The following is a 27,265-nucleotide window of genomic DNA, read 5'->3' as shown; positions in this document are numbered from 1 at the left end:
TTCAAAACATACAATATGACACGTCTTGCCAACTGACTTTAACAGGAGTTCCAATCTCATATGAAGTATGTCTATGTCTTCTGTAAAACAAACTTTGACCCAACACCTTGTTTCTGAAAGTAACTGCTTCTAGAATTAAGTTTTATTAATTTTATTAAGTGAGCTTCTATATATATAACTTCTCTTTTGAAACACTGCATATTTTGAGCATGCTTTAAGTGATACTTACCTCCAAAAGATAAGGCTCCATTTGATCCAACGTTTTTCCTAGATGTTTATCTGGATCTAAACCTGCCAAGATATATTAAAATATATTTAACAAATACAATAATGAAAGTAGTTTAGACATCAAAGTGGACTTTTTTTTTGTAACTTTGTCCTTTGGAAGTCAGTTCCTGTATATTTAAAATCATTTTGATCCTAAAGTAAATGTACTGAGCTAGAATTCTCTCACTTATTCTCTTTGGGCAACCAGTTTCCATGCTTGTAAAAAATACGGTTCATTTCCTTTGCACTGTGTCAACTGGAAAATGTATTGTTTTACTGTATGAGTTCATTTCTAAGAAACTTCATCAAGCACAAGGGAATATAGATAACTCAGGTTCATAGTAATAAAATACTACCAGTCTGTGCAAGTTTTATGTTGGTAGATACAGTAGAACATCAGAGTTACAAACACCCCAAGAATGGAGGTTATTCATAACGCTGAAAGGTTGGTAACTCTGAACATTATGGATGTTCTTTCAAAAGTTTACAACTGAACACTGACTTATTACAGCTTTGAAACTTTACTACGAAGAGGAAAAATGCTGCTTTCTCCTTTTTTTCATAGTTTACTTTTAATACATATTTATTAAATATATTATATTACACATATTTGCTTTTTTGTTGTTGTTTTTTTGTCTTGGCTATTCTGCTGCCTGATTGTGCACTTCTGGTTTCAAATGAGGTGTGTGGTTGACTGGTCAGTTTCTAACTCTGGTGTTTGTAACAGTGAGCTGCTATAAAAAAAACCTAACTCTATAGTTCCCCCATTATTCAGAAGTGACAAATTTGCCAATGCACGCCTACTATTTTCTTTTACGTATGACTTACATATGACAAGCCACATACAGTATGTGTATCTGTATCTCTCTCTCTCACACACACACACAGCATAAAAGTGGTTTATACTTGCAGTGTCCCTTCAGTTTGGAAGGTGAGGATTCCTTTGTTGCTGCATTTCTTTTTGTATCTTTAAATTTTCTTTTAAGTGTTTCTGACGTTTGTGTGTTTTCCATTTTTCATTTTGACTGAACAGTTATTTTTTCATTGAGGTGTAAATATTGATGATGACCTTCTTTTTGTAAATGAATTCATTTAACTGGCTGCCTTTTCTCCCGTATTAGCTCTTTACCTTTGTGTTTTGTCCACAGAGATATCATTTTAGGCTGTGATATAGTCCGTTCTTGGGAGCACAGCACACAACTGGAGCTAGTCAGTATTTGGATAAAAAATAAACTTCATGCCCAATCGCGCCTCAGAACCTGTTGTATGAGGAAACTTTTCTCCTTCTCAGTCAATACAAAACAAATATCCCACTTAGCTCTGAGGAGGCACTATGCTACTGGAAGTGTCATCTTTCAGCTGAAACTTTAAAAAAAAAATAGAGGTCCTAACTACTTGAAGTTAATAAAAATCCAGTGGTGATTTTTGAAAGAGGAGGAATGCTGACAAAATTACCCCATCTGAATAGTTACATTCTGCCAACTGTACCTAAATTATTCCATTTTTCACTGGACATAGTATTCACCCTTATTTCCTAGGCTACATTGTTTCTGCCACCAGAGATGGCTGCATTTCAGGAGCGGATGAAGCAATATCTATAGTATAGCTTGTAAAGCACTTTTGGATCCTTCAATATGAAAGGTTTCAGAGTAGCAGCCGTGTTTGTCTGTATCCGCAAAAAGAAAAGGAGGACTTGTGGCACCTTAGAGACTAACAAATTTATCTGAGCATAAGCTTTCGTGTAGCTCATGAAAGCTTATGCTCAGATAAATTTGTTAGTCTCTAAGGTGCCACAAGTCCTCCTTTTCAATATGAAAGTCACTCTATAAATGTAAGATATATTAATTATTATTATTTTTATTATTATTATTATTATTATTACGTTTTTGCTAATTTCAAGTAAACTGCCTGACATTCGAATTTGGTGATAATGGACTTAGTTTATTTAAAATTCTGTGAAGCTGAAACAATTTAAATAAGTTAGATTCAAAACATTAAGGAAGATTTTAAACATTTCATTGAAGCACATTGTAAATTCTTTCACAACCTGAGGGAAGTACTTTTAAAACTGCTTAATAGCTAAAATGGAAAAAGTCATTAATTTCTGTATGTCATTAATAGAGTGAAGCTTCATGTTGTTATAGATTTGATCATGTAATCGGCATCTTCAGATAAGATGATATCCAATTATGACTGAGGCTATTGTGAGAATAATTTTAAAATATTTTAATTTTATTTTGGGAGTTATATCTGGCACCGCAAGACAATCTTGGTTCCATTGAAATCAATGCCAAGGCTCCCGCTGATTTCAGTTGCACAGGATCAGGCCACCAGTGCATTATTTTTAAGCATTTGTATCTGGGTTGGAGATTCAGTTATCTGCTATTTAGCCATAGAACAGGAAGAGATTTCTCTGTGCTTTATTTGCAAATTCTTTTAGTATTTGTAAATTTTTGATTCATTCTTTTAATTTTCATCAATGAAATACTGTATCTGCTTGTTTGTATTTTTTATGTTAACTATCATTTTTTTCCCCCTTTTGTCTAGGTTTGCCTGCTTATTTTGATACTTTAGATCTGGTCACCTGTGCTGGCAGACTGTGTCCATTTTGCATATTTGTATCCTTTATTATTATTTTAGTAATAGGAAACTATACATGTACTATCCAAAATGCATGAATTTATGACAAGAAGTTATAGTTCACAATTATGTTACAAATATAGAATATATGACAGGGTTAGGTGTTATAAAGATTTTATCACTACTGTTTTGGAAGGAAATCATTATTCACAAGCGGTACAGCCGTAACTGGTGGAGGTTTTCCAGAAAAAGTGGTAATAAAACTTTATTGCCCCATTCCTTCACATATTTTGTTTATACAATGCATTTGTCTTTTGTTTTCTTAGTGTTTTTGATTTTCCATGAAGTGCTCTAGTAGGAGAAACAATGTTACAGACAGAGCTGAGCAATATCCACAGCGATGCAGAAAGTAAAATTTATACAATGATCATGGAGCTAAGGAGATTATAACTATCACAACCACCATATTTATGTGGTATAAGCAGATGCCTACATATTTCCTATGGACCAGATCCTCATTCCATCATAATCAATCAATAGTTTTGAAACGTACAATGATAATGTAGTATGTACACAATCTACAAATAGACCCATACTGTAGAAAGCACACAAGATTGAACCTGCAATATATTCCAAGGCTGTGTTAAAATCTGTAAAAATGCAATGTTGTCACACTTTCAGTTTCTAAGTATAGCTTCCTCTTATCTAACAACTTCAATTTTTCTTAGGAAAAATATGTATTTCCTTTGCAGTTTCATTCAATTTAGAAGTGATCCTTTCCAATGAAATCTGTATGGGGAGTGGATATAAACTACGGTTTAATAAAGGCCTTAGGAACTAGATGAATTTACAATACCTTCAGAACCAGTCACCTGCAAATTGCGATTCTCTAGTGGTATACATTTAATCAAGGAAAGCTCTCATAATCAGTCAGATGTAATTACCAATCCGGTTTCTACTATCAATGTAATGAACTATCAATATTTATATATAACCATAAATCATAGAACCCAGCTTAACTTTAACTATTTGGTATTTCTTTTTCCTTAAAGAAAGGTATAGATTACTTTAGAGTCTCATAATGATTTAGATTGAAGCAGAAGAAGAATATACTGTAAACCTTTACTACATGTTATTTAATCACATCATACAGATTCTTCCTCAGTGTGACCAGTTCTGAAGAAAGCTGGATGGGTGGATAAACCCACAACTAGGCCCAAACCCTGGATAACTACACAGAATTAAGAAATTAATTAGGAGGAAGAACCCATAATTTGCAGAGCTGACATCTATTTTACTTTACTTGCATGTATCAACGGGAAGCAATTACAATTCAATTAAAATATTCAATTTTATTACTTTACTGACTGACCTTGAAGTTAATGCCTGTTTTATTTAATTGAATCATCTATGAATAAATGTTAACCCTAGAATGTTATGCCCCATTATTTTCAATGCATTTTTCAACTCCCCAATTGAATAATAGCAGTTAATTTATTATCTGCTGTCAAGAAAGCACGTGAGGCTTTATTTCTTTGAGACAGTCCAGTATATGATGAGAGAAACATCATGAAAGATTTGATAATGCTGTTTTTAACAGTGCCCAGTAAAATGAATTGTGTGCTCATCTCAACTTTTGTGGCCAAGAGTTTTACTGTAAAATCAGTATGTGGTAGTACAAATGGTGTAATCACTTTGAGAAGCAATTTCTAGTCTGTCTGTAATTCCTGATAAATTCATTGACAGGAACTGAATACCTGCTTGCATTACTCAGCAAGGACTGCAGAACAATTTTTTGTTAATACCCACTTTGCCCAATGCCACAAGACAACTGCTAGAATTAACTGCAACATTGTAAAAGAATTTATATAGAAACTTACCAAATTTCAATCCTCACACTGTTGTGCATAAAAATGAGTAAAATGTACGGATGACCACTAACAGTTAGGCATTTCAGAAGTGGAAAATCAGAATACATTACATGACTGCAAAATATATTTTAAATTGTCCATTTTGTTCACACACACAAGTATACTATAAAGTCTTAAAATTAAGTCCACACTCTCTTAGGTACATTTTATGATATAATTTTAAAAAAAACCTCAAGGCTCTGTTTTCATAACATGATGTTCGCTTTACACAACAGCAAATGTAACAACTCATTATATCTATGAAAACATAGTTTGAAAAAGATCTCCTCTTTTATGCATGTTTTGGAATTTAAGTGACTATATGCTTTTAAATTAAATATTTTAATAGACTAAATCCCCATTTTTCCCTTTATTTCAACAAAGAATAATCCTAAAAGAAAATCAAAGTAAATCTTATTTATTGCTTCCAATGAAGAGTCTGCTGTGCAATTCTTGTAATAAACCACACTGTGACAGATTCTAATCCCAGATGCATGGAATACACTGCGAAAAATTCACCACTGTCCATGCAGCAGCTACAGTATTACAGTAACAGATTTTGTAAGAGATACCCCACTGCAAGCTACCCATTCTGACCCACTTTGGTTTTTTCAAATTATAGAAAAGCAATAGGTGCTCCATAGCTAAGGCTGAAACTGATTTCCTTTTCATTGATTGATATTCCAATCCTTCCTATCTGTGTTTCCCCCACACCCCTCAAAAAATACATCTCCCTGAAATTTGACATGCTATATCACATTGGGATAAATTTTATCTGGGAAGCTTGGAAAATAGTTTTATAGGTATGGTATTTAAAATTTTCCACTATCATTGCCTTTTGGAAAACATTCCCACATTTTTTTTAATCCATCCTGTTCTCTAAATATCCTTGGTTTGGTTGACCTTGCTGAAAAGTTCCTTTTACTGTTGGGAGGGTTAGTGATAGACTTACCAAGATACAGAAGATAGGGATCATGCTTGTGAGATGAGGTTGGCAGGGAAGGGGTTTACCTTAACTTCATTAGAGAGGGTATCATATGAAAGTTGAGGCAAAAAAGGACATAGAAAAAGTGAGGGAAAATTCATGAGAAGAAAAATAATCTCTCTCGCCATCTCTTTTCAGTCCATGAAGAAAACAGCCCAGTGAGGTTGAACTGGGAAACTAACCATCTAGCTTACACAGAAGAATGGATGGGGAACAAAAGACTGGGAGGGCCACATGAAAGGGTGATATGGAACTGTTCTCCTCATACTTCAAATGAAGGATCATGGGACTAGTCCTTCAAAATATGTATGACACATTCTGGACTTGACCTTGCTCTCATTCAAGTCAACAGAAAAATTCCCACTGGTTTTAATGGAGCAGAATGAAGCCTTTAGTAAACAATATAAAACCAATTAGCGTATCTCCAACAGAATATTTCCATTTCCAAACAAAACAATAAGGTAAGAACATAAGAATGGCCATAATGGATCAGACCAAAGGTCCGTCGAGCCCAATATTCAGTTTTCCAATGGTGGCCAATGCCAGGAGCCCCAGAAGGAATGAACAGAACATGTAATCATCAAGCGATCCATCCCCTCACCCATTCCCAGGTTCTGGCAAACAGAGGCCAGGAACACCATCCCTGTCCATCCTGGGTAATTGCCATTGATGGACCTATCCTCCATGAACTTATCAAGTTCTTTATTGAACCCTGTTATAGTTTTCGTCTTCACAACATCCTCTGGCAAGGAGTTCCATAGGTTGACAGTGCATTGTGTGAAAAAATACTTCCTTTTGTTTGTTTTAAACCTGCTGCCTAGTCATTTCATTTGGTGACCCCTAGTTCTTGTGTTATGAGAAGGTGTAAATAGCACTTCCTTATTTACTTTCTCCACACCAGTTATGATTTTATAGACTTCTATCATATCCTCACTTAGCTGTCTCTTTTCCAAGCTGAAAAGTCCTAGTCTTTTTAATCTCTCCTCATATGGCAGCCGTTCCATACCCCTAACCGTTTTTGTTGCTCTTTTCTGGACCTTTTCCAATTCCAATACATCTTTTTGAGATGGGGCGACCACATCTACACGCAGTATTCAAGATGTGGGTGTACCATGGATTTATACAGAGGCAATATGATATTTTCTGTCTTATTATCTATTCCTTTCTTAATGATTCCCAACATTCCATTTGCTTTTTTGACTGCCGTTGCACATTGAGTGGATGTTTTCAGAGAACTATCCACAATGACTCTAAGATCTCTTTCTTGAGTGGTAACAGCCAATTTAGACCCTGTCATTTTATATATAGATAAAGTTAACATTAGTTGGGTGGTATAATTTGGGCAAGTTGATATATAATGAAAGACTGTGTAACAATGGCGAGTGGGATGGATTCCCTGACATTTCATTTCCAAAAATAAAACTTTTTAAAAACTTTGAATATTTGTAAATATATATAAAGAGGGAAGGTGCAAGAATATGTTAGCTCCATTAAATATATCTTCCACCTTGATTCTTTTTTAATTATTGTATAATATAGTTTAATAAACTTAATTTGACTGTGTTTTTCTACCGAATAACATACCCAGTGTTAGAATTATGCCAAGGCTGAATGTAGAAATTCAAGAACCCTTCTAATGACAGGTGGTCAAGCTAAATGTAACTGTCCTCTTCCAGGCCAGTTTTGGTTTATACTTTCCAGGTTAATCCAGTTCTAAAGAAGCTTTTCAAAAGTTAATCAAATATTTCTAAACTAGGATAAAATCTGATCTCATCAAATTTCAGAATTCTAGCTGGGAAAAGATCCTAAAACTCTTCATATTAACAGACTGAATTTTCTCTATAGTCTCTAATGAGTCTTTGGAACATCAAAGCTAATTTTGTTCCAATTAAATTCAGGATTTCAAAGCCAATTTAGCCTGATCAGGTAGGTAAAGGAAACCTCTCTAGAAAGTGTAACTCTGAAGAAATTTTTGATTGTTTCATCAACTGACAAAACAACATTTTTTCAGGCAAATATTTTTTAAAGCGTTACATTTTGTATGGTTTAGAAAAAGGTTGTGGGGAAATTTTATTTAGTAGTGGGTAACTGTGTATGTCATCCATTTCCTGTGCTCCCATAACTCAAAACAAAATCCAATACAGTACATGCTGCAGCTCATCAAGAAGCAGGTTGGGAAAATATGGTTAACACAAAAACTTGTATATCGGTAGGCTCTAATCAGTTTTACTCAGTCATCACAAAAGCTGACTAAAACCTTAAAAGAATTTCTGACTGGTGGGGCTGGTAATACTACTTATTATTAAGATTGTCTGACATTTCTCATTATAAGACTCTGTTTTCAGATGTTTATAACTTTGGCAACCTTTAACTGTTTGGCAAGGACTCCATGCTGGGCGTCTGCCTCAATCTGAGGGTTTTTTCCTGAAATTTCAGCCAAAACAGTTTCTAAATATCATAGAACAAGGTTGGGAAAAATTAAGTAATTTTCCCTACATTAAAAAATTCTGTTATTCTTTTCTTTGAACAGTTCTAGCGCCCTCATGCCTTGGAGCAGTGATTTTAAATTTGGCAAGGGAGAGGCCACTGTATCAGAGACATGCCTTTTGCCAGCTTTGTGAAAATTCATCCAAATCTGGCCAATTTATAAGCTTTTCAAAAGTCACAATTTCCACATACTCGGTAGAAAATTCTTCAATTTTAGCAATTAAAATCTGCAAAGATTTCACTGACCACGCTCAAGCCCCTCTGAGCTCCTAGTGCTGACCAGACTGTGCATGTGTCATCTCCAGAGACCAACTGTTCATGTCTTTCAGAGTAATAACTGCTCTGTGCTGGGCAATGAAACTGAGAGCAGTGAGCCTGTATTTTCTGTGCTTTCAATGACGACACCAGGAGTAGGAAGCTCCCTGATTTGAACACAGAGAGAAGGGAAAGGAGTAGATTTGGACTCTATCAAGACTGGGACTGGAAAGGGTGGCAAGGGAGTAAAACTGGGACTGGCTGGGCAAGGAGACTGGGACTAAAGCTGGGAAGGGGGTGAGAGGAAGTTGGGAATATTTGGGCAAGGATACCGGGACTTTAAGGGGGGAGGCTGGAACTGGGAGCCAGTGAGGCAAACAGACATGGGCGGCTGTAAGCTAGCTGTCTGGGGGGGAACAGAGGGTCCCACACTGAGACTGGATGAGAAAACTGCGGGATGGAGGGAGACTGGGATTGGCTGTACAAGATTAGGCCCTGGAACCAGTGAGGGGAGGGGATGGGGGAAGGGTAGAGATATCTGACAAGGATATAGGGTGTGGGAGGCAAAATGACACTGGCTATGAAACAAGACTGAGACAATAAGCCATGGAGGCGGGAGACTGGGGTATGGGAAGACAGAGATAGGACTGAAAGCTGACAGATGCAACAATAAGCTGTGAGGGGGAAACAGGAATTGGCTGAGTAAGGAGACTGGGACTCAGTAGGCAAGAACAATGGGATTGAGACACAGAGTCAAGTGGCAGAAGTTTGTGTGGTGGATTTATAGATTCCAGTCCCGCTGATGAACCATGTAGGTGTCAATATGATGCCACAATTTCTGTGTTTTTTCTTGTTTGCTTTTTTTATAAACCTAAGAAACAACACACACAAAACTGCATTATCACAAGAACATTATTTAGTCAAGAGCTCAAAAGTTAGGTTATGCCAGAATTAACGTTGCTTTGGTGTGTATGGTATAGACTTTAATTACACGATCACATACTGTTTTTTCCACAGACCCGCTGCCTCATTCAGAGCACAGGATGGACTTGCTCTAAGGATGAATGAGGGTTTTGTTGTCTACTGGCCCCTGGGCTCATTTGTTGCAGAAGCTGGAATGTGTGTAGTGAATAAGGCAGAGAACTGCAGAAAGAGAAAGAACATTTTCATGGTTAAAGTAATTTAATGCTGCCCTGGAGAACTGGATGCTCTCTCTGCCTCTGCCACAGAGTTCCTGTGTGATGCTCGGCAAGTCAGTTAAACCAGATTCTTTACAGGGAATCACTAATGGAGTGTTCCTCGGTTTCTTGGTGCCTGAGTTGGAGCCTGGGGTCTGATTTGCAAAAGTGCTAAGCACTCAACTGCAACTGAAGTCAAAGGAAACTAGCTGAACTTATAAAGTGCTATATAATGCTAAGTATTCTGAAAAATCGGGTCATAGGTGTCTCAAATACGACATCCAAAATTAATGGATACTTTTGACTTTAGAGTGCCTCAGTTCCAGATCTGCAAAACTGGAATAATGCCACCCTCTCACCTCCTAGGGGTGTTGTGAAAATAAATTAATAGATGTTTGTGAAGCATTCAGATACCATAGTGACGAGCACCATAGAAAAACCCAGTAAATTAATAATTCTGTCTTCAGAGTATGGTTCAATATATAAACCTTGGGGTCACACATTGAACAATTAGGATAAACAAAATATTGAATAGCTGCTCATTAAGAGACTCCATCCTGTGCACAGAATGAAGCAAGGGTCTTGTGGAAAAAACATAATCATGTAATTAAAGCATTTATCATAATGCACAAGGGACAGAATTAAGATGGAACAGGTAGCCTTAATTCTGACATTTCCTAACTTTTGAACATTTGCCTTTGCAACCTGAATATTCTTTTAACATATTTTTGTGTGTGTAATATTACATTATCAACAGCACAGGTAGTGCAGTTTATAGTTAAAGAGGCCCAAAAGTTTCCATTATAAGGCTTTGCTTTCAGTTGCTTGTAACAGCCAAACTTTAACTATTTGTGCCGAAAATTTCCTTATCAACTGCCTGGCTCAGTCCGAACTATATTTGGAGAAGTTTAAGCTAAAATAGTTCAACCATTTTTGAGAATGAGATTAGGGGAAAATATGCTGTTTTACCCACATTAAAAAAATTCTTACAATTGTTTCACTGAGAAGCTCTAGCATCTCTATACTTTAGAGCAGGAACTTAAAATTTGGCAGGGGTAAGGGGAGTAGATGTTACCCAACTGTTAAGGATGTTCCTTTTACTATCCCTATGAAAACTCACCCAAATTATAAACCTGTGAAAAACTGCAGTTTGCATATGCTTAGTAGAGACTTTGTTAGAGTTTGGCAGATAAATTCTCTGAAGATACAAACTGCTCAGAGGTGTTCCATCCCCTCACAGAGTATATGTACCAACTGGACTGTGCGTGCACCATCTTCACAGAGACACTGAACATGCTCCAGGCTAGTATTGCAGGAGCTGTGAGCAGGACTTCCCCTACAATTCCTCCTTCCAGCAGCCAGGGGTTGCTGAGGTGCTAGACACCAGAATTGGGAAGAGGGAGACTGTATATGTATCAGATACCTTTGTTTTACCCATCTCCGCCTAAGAGTTGGCAATGCCTCTAGTAAAATATCTACAGACAGACACTGTGTGACCAGGAGGTCTCTGCTACCTGTCTCCAGAATACAGGTCAATACTTGGTTTCAGAGTAGCAGCAGTGTTAGTCTGTATCCGCAAAAAGAAAAGGAGTACTTGTGGCATCTTAGAGACTAACAAATTTATTTGTCTCTCTATTAACATAGGCCAATAATTAAAAAAAATAGGAACCAAAAGTCAAGTTACTAAATCTATATTTAAGCACCTAAAATAAGTGAGCTGACTTTCCCAAGTGCTGAGCACACAGTAACTCCCACTGAGGCACAAATGGTCAACTAAAAAAACCCAAGGTGTGGAATGAAATGAAGTCTACTAACTTTTTGGTATAAAGTTGTTTGGCTACTCTCCTCCATTAACCCTTCCACCTTCCCCAGTAACCATCTCTCTTCCTGACTGTCCTTAACCTTCTCAATCTCTTTTGACTCAATCTTCTCACAATTAAAGCACGTTCTGATCTATCCCATCCTCAAAAGCCTTTCCTAGTCCCCAACAGTATCCTCTCCCAGATACTGCCTCCCTTCACTTCCAAACTCATCTACAACTGCTACCTCAAGTGCCTCTCCTCCAACTTCATCCCAGATCCCTTCTAGTACTGCCTCTTTCTCATCACATCATCCTTGAATCCCTTGCTAGCTTTGACTGTGTTTTTGTCTCCTGCTCCCACAACCACCTTCTCGTTTTCCATGCTGAGCCCTATGTAAGGAATGGGAATATCTGTGCAATAGGGCAAAATGGCTCCTGGTGCCTCAAGAGCCATGACCCCTCTGATAGCACAGGACAACAAGTGACAGAGAGCTAGCTTTCTTTTTTGTTATTGTTAAATAATGTGAGTTGTATGGTTACCTGAATTCAGCCCATATATGCATTAAGGAAACATGTCTGAAGCAAAAAGGTCAAATACATTTACATTCCATAGGGTTTGAGCAAATTATGGAAGCTTTGCTCAAAAATGTAATTATTATAGTATGTGCTGGTTAGGAAACAAACAAGATTTTTAAGGAGAAAAAAAAAATAAAAGGAGTAACATGATAGACATTCCTAAAGTGCATGCCAGGCATCCACTTGACTTACCATTGTGTCAAAGGTACAAATAATACAATAATAAAAACGAGTTACAAGTCTTCAGATTTGTGCGCAAGAAAGTCATTTAGGCTAACTTTATTGAAGAAGGGTCTTTTAAAAAAAGATGTGTAAAGGCCATTGTTGAGAATGTCTTATCTTATTTCCAAGAGAATAAGAAATCATTAAATTCTTGTACTGGGTGATAGATAAGAAAATTATTTGCCATTTTATCTTCTATTTAAAATTATGATAAACGAAAGCAGTCTTTTTCCCATTAGTAAAAACAAATGACATTGAAAGTAAAGGCTGTGAATGTTGTCAGAAACTCTATTAAAGTTCTGGTGACTACCTCAGAAAAAGCAATGAAAAAACAACTTAAAATAAGCTTAACTAGCTAAAAAAGAATATCCTGTTCTTTAGTTTTAATATAATGTGAAAAAGGTTTGTATTTACAGTGCAGTATGGAGGACTATGAAGGGGATCTTATATTGATTTCTTATCTGTTCCCCTTCTCCTCCTCTTTCCTTTTGTTTGTTAACGCTCACCTGTCAAATCATGTCTTTAAATTGTCTGGGAAAATCAGACTGCAAATTTTTAGGGGAAGAGACAGTCTTCCTCTGTGTTCTGATAGCACCTAGCATGAAGCCACTCCCCTCAATCCTGATTCAGGGAATAGATTTTCAAAACTACTCAGAAATGACAACTGGAGTACAATTTTTAAAAGAACCCCATTCCCATTTAACTAAATGAGGCAGATTTTCAAAAATAGCTCAACAGCCAGAAGCTCTCACTTATGTACCTAAATGGGAGCTATTGGGTGCTGAGGTCTTCCCTAGAGACTTTGGGTAAAAATCCTAGTTCCTCTGAAGTCAATGGGAGTTTTGTCATTGACTTCAATGGAGCCAGGATTGCCTTTCATGCAATACTGCAATGGAAATAAATAATCAATATTCTCTGCTTCCATTATTCCCAAACAAATAAAGAGTTACAATATATTTTCTTTTATACGGTCTAATAAAAGGACTAGGATTTAGAAATATTATTTACCATGGGAAGCAGAGAGACTTGCCTTCTTAGCTGAATGCTTCTATTATTTGACCTAACGATTACAATTTATTATTCAGAGGTTCAATCTTACAATGGATAATTATTACACTGTAAGAGAACAGGAAGGAACTGCAATGTATAAATTGACTGAAGTAATACATATTAATCCCATAAAAGCTAGAAATTTTGGCTTTGCAAGTCTGATTTTGATGAAAATATTGAATAAGCCATTTTTTCTTGGATCCTCAAGAAAACAATCTGTACTAGTCCTTAATAAAATGCACTGAAGATTAATAGACTTTCAGAAGATTATTGTTAAAATATTGGGAAAAGCTAACAGCTCTGAAGTTAAGTCAATTTAATTGTAAATAAGACATTAAAATAATTCAAATGATATAGACAAAACTCAAATTTATCATTAAGTTATTTAATATATCATTGTAGTTAGGGCTTACAGATAACATTTGACTTGGGTCATATAAATTAGTCTACCAAAGTGGTCTGTAATCAGACTAAATATAAATGTTATCTTCATATTATCCTTGATGTTGAGAAATCATTATAGATCATATTGGGAGGTGGGGGAAATCCCCAAAGATGTATTCTCCCTACTGCTCTGGAGTGGAAGTAAACTATCACAGGGGCATCTAATATGCTGCCCAATGTGCAGGCATAACTAATTTAGTTTAGGACCTGTTGCAGATGGGATCTTAAGTTAACTTGAGAAATCATATTATATGCACAGAAGTGGAATCATTTAGGTACAGATTCTGACACAGTTACTCAAGCTGAATAGTACCTTAACCCACAAATGACCTAACTGAAGTCTAGTCTGAGTGAGGGCATCAAAATCAGGCCTTTCATGATTATGCTGATGCTTTATTATGCTCTTTCATCTGCTTCCCTTGGACAATTGATATAACAGGATCTTGTGGTAAAGGTGCCTGTATGATAAAAGTAGCTATTACCAGCTATTTTTCAGCTAACCTGTATCATTTTAATTTGCTAAAGTTACAGTTCAAGTGGAAATACTTTCAGGAAAAGCTCATCACAGTTACAGCTTTGTAGGCAGCTCTGGGCAACACCAAGAGGATGCTGGAGATAAATTTGTTTAAACATTTTTCTGCTATTCCTAGTCAAATCTGCTGCAGAGTTATTGGGTGTTTATCTCCTATTATTGGCACCTCTGAAATATACTCACTTTAAGTTTTGGCCTTGGGACAAACTGAAACTGACTAACATATAACAGAAGGGATATGAAGATACATTAAGTATGGAGCTGTAACAGTGTTCCTGTTGCACATAAGTGAAAGTACTTGGTCTCCCATCATTTGAAGCAGCACACTATTCCAAGATGGAAAACTCTTGCTGCTGGCAAGGCTAACTATTTGTAAAGGTGGATTTAAGGAAATGTACTAAATTAATGCTCATTTACTTGTATAATTATGTGCTGTCTACATAAACCTACAGACTTTTACCTTTCCAATATTAGCACTAAGTTAATGGAAAACAGGACACGGGAGGGTGTGTGGGCATGCCAATGCTGATGAATGTCAAGCTCAAGTTACCTGACTTGCTTGTTGTTTTAACATCTGTACAGTATACCATCTAATGCATCACCTCTCAGACTTTTAAATCTGTTATTTTAAATACATTCACAGCAATTTGGCTTAAAAGCGCCTTTGATTATTAAAATAAAAGGCAAGTAGGTAACCTGTATCTTTAGCTTCTTTGCCACCTGATATGTTAAACAGCCTTCATACCTTAAACTTACTTTAATAAAGCATGCAATTATTAAAGCATTGCAGAATGGCCCCAGAGCACACAAGCTCCATTAAATTTGCTTATATCTAATTATGACTGCCTGAGGCAGGTGAGAAATTGAGTCTGATAAGATCTTTCTTTTTACCTTAACCAAAAAAAAAAAAAAATAAAGGCAGCAGTGATTTTCTATCTAATTACTATCTACAACTATTTACGGTATTTTCTCCTTAAATGAACACTCCACAAAGCATTCTTTGTGCAGTAACCAGTCAATTCTAACTTTTTAAAAGCGTCTGAGATACAAAAGACAAGTTTATCTTGCTTCAAGGATGATACAGGTCACCAACGATGTCACCCCAAAGTCACTTTCTGAATCACTCAAGGTCTTACCACTTTTTAAATGGATTTTGGTTTAAAAACTAAAAATTATTTTGGTTCTAAACAATTTGTAAGAAGTACTAAATTGTCATACTGTTCAAGAGAGCTGCTTATGAGCAAAGCAAATGAAACAAAGTTCAGTTGGTGACATACAATTACTTAGTTCTGAAAAAGCATATTAGTTAATCTTACTCTTCTATCTCACACTGAGATGTTAAGTGTTGTAAAAATATAAGCAACATCCCTTCTCTGTTTGCTGTGCATGAGCTGGAAACTTTCTTTCTTTTAAATAAAAGATCTTGAGCTTTTTTCTTTATTTAAAGATGGGTTGGTGGGAGGAAGTGAGGCAGTTAATTCCTATAAATTGTACCTGATCACCCCCACCAGAGGAGAAAATGGTATTAAAAATCATAGAATCATAGAATATCGGGGTTGGAAGGGACCTCAGGAGGTCATCTAGTCCAACCCCCTGCTCAAAGCAGGACCAATCCCCAATTTTTGCCCCAGATCCCTAAATGGCCCCTCAAGAATTGAACTCACAACCCTGGCTTTAGCAGGCCAATGCTCAAACCACTGAGCTCTCCCTCCCCCAAATTGGGAACATCTCATGTAAACTGAGAGTGAATGACAAAGTTTTGTGTTTCTAGTCATTTTAATAATGCTAACAGCACTGAAAGATCCACTGAGAACAATGAAATGAGACCATACTAGTAAGTGCTGTAAAACTAAAGAGTTGTGACAAGGGAACCCAGCTGGAGCTGAAATGACTTCAACAAGGAAAATGAATAAATAAAAATATATTTTTTTAGAGTGATAGTAGTTTCAAGCCAGGATATGAACAAACAACTAAAGGTACTCCACATAACTCTTAAACAATAGTACACCACAATATTACCCCTTTATTTTTAAAAAGGGTATTTAAGGCAGTAGAAAAAGGCATTAGATACAATGTGAAAGTGTCACATCTATGCTGAATGTAAGACCTGTCACATGCCAAGGTTATTCGACACAATTTATCAGATATATATTTTTATCCACCCATGTAGAACTGACTCTTTTCTATTATACTAGCCATTCTTTGGTCTAATGACCCACAAAACCTTAGTGACCCCAAAACAAAAAGGGGTTTTTGTCAGTTTTATTCTTAAACCCTAATCTGATACTTTTACATGAAAAACTGCTTAGAGTCCTGTAATTTGGAAATGATGTATTGTGCCATTAATAAGGTTCTCATCTGCTTCTGTATGGTTACAGAACACGTGCCACTCAATAAAGCTTTCTTTAATAGTCCACTTGGGTATATCTTTTGTCTTTGCAAACATTCAGGTCATCTTTTGTAATAGCTTGCTTCAATATAAAAGTCACGCTTCAAACCATTGCCAATGAAAGTCAAAAGATATGTTGATTTTGAGCTCCGATTTACTCAAACAACTGAACTATAACTCTCATTCTTTAAAAAAAGATCAGTGACATCACCTAGTGTGTGCTATCAGCTTCACAAATTTAAAGATTGCTGTTATACAAGTTCTTTGAGTCCCAACATAATTACATCATGTTGGATGTTAACTTGTTAATTCTTCGTTAAATCTTTTTTGTGATATTTTATAATTCTGAACCCATCTCTAGCGATCAATTTGTATTCCTTTTGAATGACCGTACTGCGGACCATTGCATTATATATGTAGGTATACTGGGGGGGAAAACAACTGAAGGAATTTAATGACTAAGCTACAAAAATATATTGTGTATATTATGTATTATTCATAGGTTCCATTAATTGTTCAGACATACTGTCATATTCTGGCAATACTCATTTTAAAATCTATCCTTCTTCACCTTTTCATATTACTGTTTTTCACCTTAAATTACAAAACAGAGTTTTTGTTTTCTTTTTCCTTGCTGTGCTTTTGCAGTTGCTCATTAATAAATTAAGTTTACCAAAGTGTTAACATACAGCACTGTTTATAATCTGGATACCTACCAAAAGCTGCTACTTTTATGATGAGGGCTTGAATGTTAGATGATATCATTTCTTTGAGCAAAGCTTCCTGGTTTTGACGCCAAAGGTAAGCTAAAGGCTGCAGATTAAGCCTCTTACACCTATTTAAAAGAAAAATAAAGACAAATCATTGGGTAAATTCCAATATTATGCTCTTTTACACAATTGTTCAACAATAATTGTAACATTTCTTGGGTGTCCTACTATTAAACATGTATGTTTTCTAAACCTTCAATATTTTACTATAATGAATGTATTAAAAACATGTTATCTTTTATAAAGTACAGTGTATATGTGCACTGTATGAAAAAAGAAAACTAAACATTCTGATTTTAATTGTACCTGTACAAATCACTGATGTTAATCATGTTACACTGGTAAAATAAGTATAACCAAGGAGAAAATTAAGCCCCAAAATTTCATATACATAACTCCATATAAATGCAGAAGATGGTATATTTCTGTCCACAATATTAAGGTCAACGTTGCTTAAAGTGGAATGCACAGAGCAGATAGCCACTGCATACTCTGGGGATCAACTGGATTGCCACATATGGAATGAGTATAGAATCTGTAAGAGAGATACCAACCCAAGAAGACTAGTTTCACCTGCTGTACTTACACTTCTAAATGTTGGTTTGACTATGCTCTTTAAATTGCATTAATATTTATCACATTAGACGATCACTAATTCACACTACTGACAGTGAGAGACCCACTGCAAATTAGCAAATTTTGTGAATTAGTGAGAAAGTAGATAAAAACAAAAATAAAGCAAGGGGACTTTGTCCATTAAGGCCCAAACCCTGCAAACACAAACAAGTGGATAGCCTTACTCAAATGAGCAGTCCTATTAAAACAATGCTCAAATTACATGCAAAATAGACTTACTTTGTCAATTATCATTGTTTCAATTATTTAACACGTGATAGTGTATTAGAAGAATTAACATTATTTTTAAATGTGCCTAGAATTGGGGACCTGAAGAAAAGCTCTTTGTAACTCAAAACTTTGTCTGTTTCAACAACAGAATTTGGTTTACACTCATGTTAAGGTTTATACTCTTCTCCTTCCAAAGCACCAAGAGTTTTATTTGCAAATAGACTTTTTAAAAGCCCAACAAAGCACAAAAAGTCTTGAGCATGTTGCTAAGGTGTGCATATTTGCAAGTGTATCTTATATAATCAATTTTTGTTGAAATCTCAGAAGAAGGAGTACGGTACACCCACATTAAACGAATCTTCCCAATACAAATGAGAAATGCAAGTTGCTGCTTAATGATTTTTTTAAATTATTAAACAAACTCCTTCTGTGACAGACTGGGATCTTTGGTAAGTTTTGGCTTGTCTTCAAAAGGAAGTAATGGCAGTACAGCCAATATCAGGTGTCTCATCTCTTTTATTAATTGAAAAAGATATGGTGCTTTTCCTATTAACGCCTGATCATCTTTCAGGAGATGCTAGATTTAGCTGGTTTTCGGGAAAGTATGATGATTCAGTGGATGAGCTTTGTATAGTCTACAATATTTCTTTGTTTTCAGATTCTTGTGGGTCAAAATTATATTTATTATGACTCTGGTCATTTTTATTTCCTGTCCTTAATGGAAATTTCAGTTGAAAAATGTCAACTGGTAACCACCAGATTATTTTGGTCAATTCTACATTTTGGAATTGAGCAGTGACTCTATTGTTCCCTTGGACTACTGGATCCTCCAGCTGAAACTGAGAAAGGTCAGTGGAAGTAAATGGACCAATACCTCTCCCATTATATCAATGCCAAAACTCTCAATAATTTCAATGGATCCAGGATTAGACAAAAAGAAGCCTGTAGAATCCATCAAATCCATCTCCTATAATTTCACTACTAGTATACATGCAAGATATACATACAGAGAAAAAAGCACAGTGCTTTCGGTTAGTATGTTTTACAAATCAGGTATCTTAGAATATGGAATAAAAACACCTGTTTCTGTTTTATACTACAGACTTTTTGTTGGTTTTGTGCACATCACTGACAAAAAAATCTTTTTCAAATTTATAAGTAACTTCTCAAGAATATTTTCTTACACGTCTTCCACTCGAACTCGTTGATAGTCAGAAAAAATGGCTCCTACAGAGACACCTTCCACTTCTTCCTTGTCCTTAGGGGAAAAAAAAGAAAGGCATAGTAGTGTTACAAATACGTTAATGCACATACTCATCGGCAGACTGGAGATTCAGAAATACATAGTACTTCACTTTGAAAACCAACCAGAAAGGGTGGATCCTTTTCTCAGTACCTAGTATTTAAAAAAAAACAAACAAAAAAATTGAGTAGTCTGCAAGGTAGATCTGCTCCATGGATACTACACCAACCTCAGAGGGAGCAGTACTCTGCTACCTTAGTACCACTACTCTACAAAGGAAATATCCAGTGTATCTGCAAAGCAACAGGCCCTACCCTGCAACCCTGTTCCTGAAACTCCTAGCACCATTCAGTGTAACTGCTCAGGTTCCATTATGCCTGGTACCCTCCATTCCAACAGCAGAAAGGCAGGATTTGCCATTTTGCCCCTCAGAGCACAAATGAAGGCTTATTATGTTCCTCCCTCCTACAATCTATGTTGGAATGTTTTTCACCACCGAGGAAGTCTCTGAGGATTCCTAATGATTTTTCTCTACTTTAAATTCTTTGCTCTTCTCCCACACAAGGTCCTATGCCACAACAATGAATCTCAGCAACCTGGGAAAAACTATACAGCCAGTTATTACTTTACTTAAAACAGGTCTCTGTCACCCTAAGGAAGATCATTCCATTGACAAACAAATCTTATCAAGATACAGTGGTCACCATTAAACAGTATTTTCCAATGTTTATGACAGAGTGGAGTGTGCGATGATGATGTTTTTTCCGTACACAGAACAGTAGGTATCTGTGGTAACTGTGAGCAACTGTTGACTTTGATAGCTTCTGTTATCAAACAGATTTTCTGGGTTGTTTTCCCATATGATCATTGTTTCTGTTTTTAATTACTTAAGCTGATATTCTTTTCTTTGCAAATATAGTAGAAAATATTACATTTTAAAATGAATGTACTTTTAAAATGATTCATGGGAAGCATCTGTTTTTTGTTTTTTTTTATCTTGAGTTCAAATCAGAACCAATTTACTGGAACAGAAGTAGCATTCTTCTTCCTAAATTTGCACCCAGTAAAACTGACTTGAACTGAATTAGTTTTCCTGCCATGGCTGATCATGGCTTTAAGGTGTAACTTCTCCTCTGAGGTTGTTGTGCCTTGTACCAATGCTGTGAAGTCTGCAGCAAGGCTTTCTCACAAAAAACTTTCATCTATATAGATATCCAAATATGTATCTCAGAATGAAATTGGTCTTTTTTTTTGTCATGACATTCAATTGCAAACTCAGTCAGTTCCTTATCAGTAATTACCCCCCAAGTCACCTGCTTCATAACTATTTTTAGATAACAATTCCGTTTTATTCCTGTGCTGCATTATCCTTTCCTTCGTGTATTATTTTATACTTCTTTACATTAATTCTCATCTCATACCAGTCCAACCAAATTCCCAAGTTGTTCATATCCAACTGTATTTTTGATTGAAAATCCTCTCTATTTGTCATAACTCCTAGCTGTATCATCTGCAAATTTGATCACTGTTGAATTTACATTCTCCTTCAGGTCATTAATGAATGTTGAATAATACTGATCTCAATACCAAGCTCTGTATGGGATTCCTCTTGATGCCTCTGCACATTCTGAAGTAATACTATTGATAATAAGTTATGATATCTTATCTGTCAGCAGTTCATTATCCATTGATATTATTATCAAGACAATACTCCTCCTGCTTCTCTTTGAGATTCCTGTACAATACTAAGTCAAAGGACGTTTAAAAATACAGATAAATTACATCCACTGCACTTCCCTTGACCACCCAGTCCATTACTATATTTAAAAAGAAAAAGAAAAAGAGTAATCAAGCTAAGATCAAGCCAAGCAGAATTGTCTCTGAATAGAATTCTTTACAAAATTTTCCATGGAGCCTTCTTGGGTCTATTTAAGTGTATACTATACATTTGAAAGCTTTTCTCAGATATTTCTTTGTTCTGTTTGTCTTTGACATGTGAGATACATGTACTGCTATTAGTAATACTAGTACCACTTATATATTGGGTTGCCAGGAGTCCAGTGTTGGACCGGAATACCCAGTCGAAAAGGGACCCTGGTGGCTCCAGTCGGCACTGCCAACCGGGCTGTAAAAAGTAAAGTCGGCGCTGCAGTGGGGGCCGCAGCTAAGGCAGGCTCCCTGCCTGCCCTAGCGCCACGTGGCTCCTGGAAGCAGCCGCCAGGTCCCTGCAGCCCCTAGGTGCATAGGTAGCCAGGGAGGCTCCGCGTGCTGCCCCCGCCCCGAGAGCCAGCTCTGCAGCTCACATTGGTGGGAACCGTGACCATTGGCTGGGAGCCGCGGTAAGCACTGCCAGGACGCCCCACGCCCTCCTGCACCCCAACCCCCTGCCTCACCCCCAGAGTCCCTCCACACCCAAACTCCCTCCTGGAGCCCGCACCCCCCCAACACCCTGCCCCAGTCCCCTCCTGCACCCCAAACCCTTCATCCCCAGAGCCCACCCCCCAAGCTGAAGCCCGTACTCCAGTCCCCTTCCCCAGCCAGGAGCCCTCTCCTAATTTCTGGCCACACCTGGAGCCCGCACCACCTGTCCAGATCCCATACCCCCACTACCCGAACCCCTTGCCCCATCCCAGTAACCTCTCCTGCATCCCAATTCCCTCATCTCTGGCCCCACCCTGGAGCCCGCACCCAGAGCCAGGGCCCTCAGCCCCCTTCCACACTCCAACCCCCTGTCCCAGCCCAGTGTAAGTGAGTGAGGATGGGGGAGAGCAAGCGATGGAGGGATGGAGCGAGTGGGGTGGGATCTCGGGAAGGGGTGGAGTGTTCGGTTTTGTGCGATTAGAAAGTTGGCAATCCAATTTATATAGCACAGTCAGGTTCAAAGCACTTTATAAAACAATATAATTATCCCCATACCAAATTTGTTAGGTACAGCAGCTAAGTATTATTCTGTATATTTGCACTTTATGTAAATAGTATATGCTTCGCATTAGCATTACTTAGTTATAAAATAGGCTACACCATGGAATAATGTATTGCAGTTTAAGTATATTAATGCACTTCTCAAAAGATTTAAGTTCACTTAGCCTTCATGCTTGTGCCTTATACACATCCACGGAGTATTAATAGATCAGTGACCTATTGAACAAAATGTGAATGATGCCACTATAATTCATGTAGCTCATTACCACGTTTACAACCAGATTTTCTGTTTATCCATGTGCCATTATAAAAATCATTGTATGTTGTGAAGTGAGTTTTCCACTTTCATTAATATTCTTAAAGTTTTCAGTGACCATTTCTAAGAGTACCATGTTTTTAACTGAAAACACCTGAGTGAATTGTTCCATCTGAAACTCCAAAAATAAAAATATTTACAATAAACTAAGGCTTTGCAATCACATTTTAGGCATTAGGTCTAGAAAGCAAAGAAAATATCAGTGTTGTGTATCCAAAGTATGACTTCTAACTGTTAATTATTAGCACTATGAATGAATGAATGAATGACACACTATCATCCTCATTCTAATTACTGTGTATTTCTACTTCTGACCCAGCCACTGAGATGTATTTAGACATGACTTACTCTCTACAATATGGCAAAACTGCACAACAACATGCTATTGACTTTATATTCTGGCTGAATTTATTCTTGGCTCGTCACCGTTTTGTTTCACCTTTTTCAGTTTTTCTGGAATTACAGTATATAGTGCCAATGAAGGCATAAAATATAAGCAAGTACACTGTATAAACAAATATTCATCCTAAATTCCTATTTCATGATTCTCACTAGTCTATTATTTCCAAAGTATAGTAGATACAGTGGACTTGATCAAGATATCCAGCTACATTGGTGGCATCTCTGCTTATATGAAATATTATCCAACAGCAGCAATGCTTTTCCCCAGTAACAGTCATGTATTACTCTGGCTGCTGAAATTGCAGTATGTGACATCATATGCTAATAAAAAAAAATAATGTAGTGCACTACAAGACATGGCATAAAATGGATACTAAATACAGGATTCCATCAAAAAGTACAGTGAATAAGGACAATTTAAGAAGAGTTTATCAAGAAGTTAATTAGTTAGTAACTATCTACTCACAGCCTAGCTTCCTTCCTTCATATTTTAGGTACCTGAATTTCCAGAACTTGAGATTTTCAGGTATAGAACCTTTACAGTTCTCCTGTATCACCTCACATCAGGAGATTTATTCTCAACTGTCTTCCAAAACACTTAATACCATCTCAAGAATGAACATTTTATTTCCATGTTTGCCATTCTCCAACATATTGTTCTGTATGGAACTACACAGTAGCATATATTTCCCTTAATCCAATACAGCAGACTACTAGTAATGGAAACATTTAAGCAGTTACTAGTGCTTTATAGAATAATAAATTAATCAGGTTGCTAATGTATACATTTGGGATTATTGATGATAAAAGTTTCAAGGTAACCACATTTCTATACCATTACCATTATTAGAAGTAGTACAGTATTACCGTAACATCTAGGAGTACTAGTCATGGATCAGGACCCCCTTGTGCTAGGCACTGTATAAACACAGAACCAAAAGATAGACCCTACTCCAAAGATCTTACAATATAAGTGTACGACAAGAGATGAAGACAGATAGACTGGGAAGCATAAAGAAACAATAAAACAACCAGTGGCAACTCTGAAAAGTGCCAGATCCACAGGATTAAGAAAGAGAAAACTAGAGGAAACTTAACAGGAGCCAAAACTATTTATCTGCTTTAAAAAAAAAAAAAAAAAGGCAGACACCAATAAACAGACAGCTGAAAAAATGGCTGCTTTAGGGCTGGAGCTGTTTGTCTTTGCCAGACTAAAAGGGCCAGTCCCATAAAAGCATGAGAAAGGCGAAAAAGTTACCATACAATGATAACCCTACACTACGAACCCCCTCTAGGAAGCAGGCAATCACCAAGAAAATATCTGTGAAAATAGCTGTTGTACATGAACTCTACACCATGCATCCGAATTGAGAAACTCTGAAAGGTAGGCTGACAGACTATTATGTCAGACACTGCCACTAGTTAACATGTATATATATGTTAGACACACAGGAATTGTATAATATAGTGTTAGCATATAAAGATACATACTCATAGCCACTTTAACAGTGTGAGGAATTATAAGGCTGTCAGAAAAGGTGCTGGAAATAAACCAGGAATATACGACCTGCTTGGTCAGACATGGGACTGAGTCTGAAAACACAAATATTATCAATAGAAGAGATCAAGAAAAGTTTACTCAACTTTAAAGTTCAGATATTATTAGAAAAATTACTACAATTGCTTTTCCCTCAACAAATCAAAACCCTATGTGTGTTCAAAGTTGTATCTGCTCACTACAGTGATCCCTGAAAAACAACTTAGCTAAGAGAAAGTGAACTGATCTCATGTAACATCAACAGAATTGTTAACTATGTTAAAGGCAGTGGTATTGCATAAATGTGAATGAGGGCAAATTTGGGGCCATAAGATCTTTTACTAGTGATGATGCATGAACCAGAAAAAACACAGATTTACTTTCAGATCTCAGATTTGCAGTTATAAAAATCCTAAGATCTTTTTACTTGTAAGCAGAGAAAATTAAAAATATTAATTTAAGACCCACAGTGCCATATTTACCTGGTCAATTGTCAGAGAACATCACTTTAAGAGTCTCTAAGAAGCAGCGTGGATTTGATTTAAATCAAATTGATTTAATCATGGATTTCTACATAAAAGTGCATTCATGTTGGTTGTTATAACCTTAATACATATTCTTTAAAATTCAGATAGATGTAGGTTTCATTTTTAGAAGGTACACACTATTCATTTTTAAAGTGATTTATTTTGAACACTTTTCAGATTAGTTTTACAGCTATATCAGAAAACGAATGATTGTTTGGTTATTTCATTTGCCAAAGATAACTGAAGCAGATATTTATGAAGTCATTGGGAGGTGAACTATCTCCAATTCAACAGGTTAATCATTAATATTGGGAGGATTTTCTTGCCATGCTGTATTAGGAGGAGAACATCATCAGACAGATATTTAAATTGTTTTATTTAACTAAAACAACAATGTTATGTATTCTGGATTTTTTTCTTCAACAGCAAACATAATATTTTAACAAAACAAGCATATGAATTTTTGAATTTAGTTAAACATTCAAGTTTTTTTTTAAATCACGTTTGTTTTTGTTAAAATTGGTTTGAACTAAAATAGTTACATGAAATATTTAAAAAAAAAACAACAGTGAGGGTGTCAGCCCTCCAAATATCACTCTTAGAATCTTACTGGTTCATCCCTTCCTCTGGGAACATTAACAAGTGGGGGAAAGAAAGAATGTCTTCTTCCACCTGCAGCTAGGCAGGAGACTATGCCCATTCTTCTCATAAAAGGCCTTGCCATGTGATCCTCTTCACAGACTTCAGATTAAGCAACTGCAACCCACTCTTCTGGTAGCTGAAAGTGAAGGCCACATAAGCACTCCTGTTTGTACAGCATTCAGCAGGCCTTCTCCAAAGCCAAGCAGGTTTGTGTGTATATCAAACTACTAATAATACACATAATAGTGGCTACTCATTCAATTCCAGACCCAATTCAAAGTCCTTTAATTGATCACAACCCCCTTTTGACTGCTGGGGGCAGAGGTCCCTAAGATATGGAACTTATTGATAGAGAAGAGAATGAATGTGGCCATTATCAGATCAGAATGCAATGGACATGCTAAAAATAAGTGACTTACATATATTGTATTCCCAATCGATCAGTGTGAAGTAGGCAGGAAATTAAACTGCATTATGAATCAAATTTTCTGCTGGCCTAACTCCACTGTAGTCAATAAAATTTGGCTCTATTTTTCTGGTTGAATTTTACAACTGTCCATGCATGTGTAATTTGAGTCACTCAGATTTTCTTCAGTTTCACAGCATCCCCAAAATGTTCCTTCACAGGAGCTGCATGTGCATCTTGTAGAGCAAATCTAGCTGTGAAGCTGCCAATGTGAGAGGAGATTAACACCTTCAACAAATATGCTGATAACTAATGACAGTTGGTGTGTAATCTGACTTTATCTACAGTCCCATCTGCATGATTTACTCATAAAGGACCAAGGTCCTGATCCTACCTGGTGTGGAGCATCCACTGAAGTCAAAAGGAACAGCAGATGCCCAGCATTACTCAGAATCAAGTCCTACAATCATTTCTCCTGTTATGAATGATTCTTACATCACTGTGAGAGTTTATTACATTACTTTGCTATTTTTGTTTTATGTATTGTGCAAATGCAGAATCTACTTTTGTCATTTGTTGTTGACTAGTCAATTAGAATTTAGATTAAGTTCCATCTTGCATCCTTCCCCATGATAAAATATACTGAAGAGCAATAATTTTATCCAGCAGGCAATTTTACAGCACCAATCATTTTTCCTCAACAAACTGTAATTAAATATGGATATTATTAATGGTATAATTTTTCTTACTAATATGAAACACAGAAGATGTACAGAAAATGTAATAAATATTAACAATTCCATGTCTTTTGTGGGCCTACTTTTTCTTATCTTATAGTAGAGAACAGATGAAGTATGAGGGATATCTAAAACAACAACAAAAAAAAACCAAAGTTCAAAAGAAAATTAAAATTGGTTCTAGTTATAATTGAAATACTGACTACTGCTTGGATCTGCAATGCTATTATTCCATATTCCC

At 36.4% G+C, this 27,265-nt stretch overlaps 1 protein-coding gene across 2 annotated transcripts in view; it reads right to left on the bottom strand.

Moving 5' to 3' along the window:
• DPH6 (diphthamine biosynthesis 6) overlaps positions 1-27,265 on the bottom strand; it is a 377,259-nt gene that overhangs the window by 250,807 nt on the left and 99,187 nt on the right. For both annotated transcript variants that reach the window (XM_084632603.1, XM_084632602.1), the window contains exons 4-6: positions 19,477-19,550; positions 17,393-17,511; positions 230-291 (exon numbers count right to left, since the gene is read on the bottom strand). In XM_084632603.1, the coding sequence (XP_084488729.1) occupies positions 230-291; positions 17,393-17,511; positions 19,477-19,550 (255 nt within the window). The remainder of the gene's footprint in view (positions 1-229; positions 292-17,392; positions 17,512-19,476; positions 19,551-27,265) is intronic.

This window comes from Lepidochelys olivacea (genome assembly GCF_965140295.1).
Source record: "Lepidochelys olivacea isolate rLepOli2 genome assembly, chromosome: 6".
NCBI classification, from domain to species: Eukaryota; Metazoa; Chordata; order Testudines; family Cheloniidae; genus Lepidochelys; species Lepidochelys olivacea.
The sequence above is the reverse complement of the archived record's forward strand: the minus strand, read 5'-3'. Positions and strand labels throughout refer to the sequence as shown.